Source organism: Pundamilia nyererei, unplaced genomic scaffold, assembly GCF_000239375.1.
Source record: "Pundamilia nyererei isolate P.nyererei 1_Seehausen unplaced genomic scaffold, PunNye1.0 scaffold00514, whole genome shotgun sequence".
Lineage (NCBI taxonomy): Eukaryota > Metazoa > Chordata > Actinopteri > Cichliformes > Cichlidae > Pundamilia > Pundamilia nyererei.
Window position 1 is genome coordinate 105630 of NW_005187915.1, and position 981 is coordinate 106610.

General features: G+C 44.0%; 1 protein-coding gene across 1 annotated transcript; it reads left to right on the forward strand.

Annotated features, from left to right (window-relative positions):
* Window positions 1–6: 6 nt before the first annotated feature.
* On the forward strand, window positions 7–981 carry mpdu1b (mannose-P-dolichol utilization defect 1b; the record flags this gene model as incomplete). Its single annotated transcript, XM_005754167.1, has 4 exons — window positions 7–41; window positions 158–243; window positions 527–645; window positions 958–981. Coding segments are annotated over exons 1-4 (264 nt in total), but the record flags the coding sequence as incomplete, so codon positions are not given.

A 981-nucleotide genomic window follows, 5' to 3' on the forward strand; every position in this document is an offset into this window, starting at 1 on the left:
GGGACAATGGCTTACAGTGTTGCCAACAACTTCCCTTTCAGGTTGGACCATGTTTGGTTGGAGTAGAAATGGACACAAGGCGCTCTGAATTCTGCATGTTATTGTAATCAGTGTTTATTAAGGGTCCAGGTTTTCTTTATGCCGTATGTCACTGCAGTTCCTGGGGTGAGGCTCTTTTCCTCATGCTGCAAACAGTCACCATTGGCTTCCTCATTCAGCATTATGGAAAAAGAACCAGCACAGGTAAGACTTCATGCAAACTGAACTGTTACCAGAACTGCTTCGGTGGTTGTAGAATTTTGTGGAGCTTATAGTCGCCTCGAGCATGTATTCATGTGGTTTGACTTCTCCCCTTGATGTTATTAAATACCAAAATATTCATGAAAAAGACATTTTACATCTCACAGCCAGTCTTAACTGAACGGATACCTTTTTGTTTGTTTGTTTTTGTGGTGGAAACGTGCTTCCACATGAAACGAATCATTCAGTTTAACATTGTTACATCGATATGTTGCTTCCCTTGCAGGTCTCCTATTCATGGTTATATACTTTATCCTGCTGGTGCTGCTGCTGTCTCCAGTGACTCCTATGTCAGTGGTTACCTCCATGCAGGCCTTCAACATGCCGGCGATCATCATTGGGAGGGTAGGCCTGCACACGTCACACACGTGGTTTTAAATCATCTGTAGCTTTTTTCAGACGTTGTCTTTTCAGGCATTCCTGCAACACAGGGCCACAGTACGGTGCATCCAGACAGACTGACAGTGCTCAGAGTGATTAGCTTGTAATACATTTTCAAGACCTCATTGTGTGTATGATAAGTCAGCTAACACGTGTCATCAGATGAATCCATCTTGACAGTGTCCACTAACAACATGCAGATAGAAGAACGTGTCAGCCTCCACAAACAAACGCTCGAGCTTGAGTAACACGTGATAATCTGTCCGGTTCTCTCAGCTCATCCAGGCATCCACCAACTAC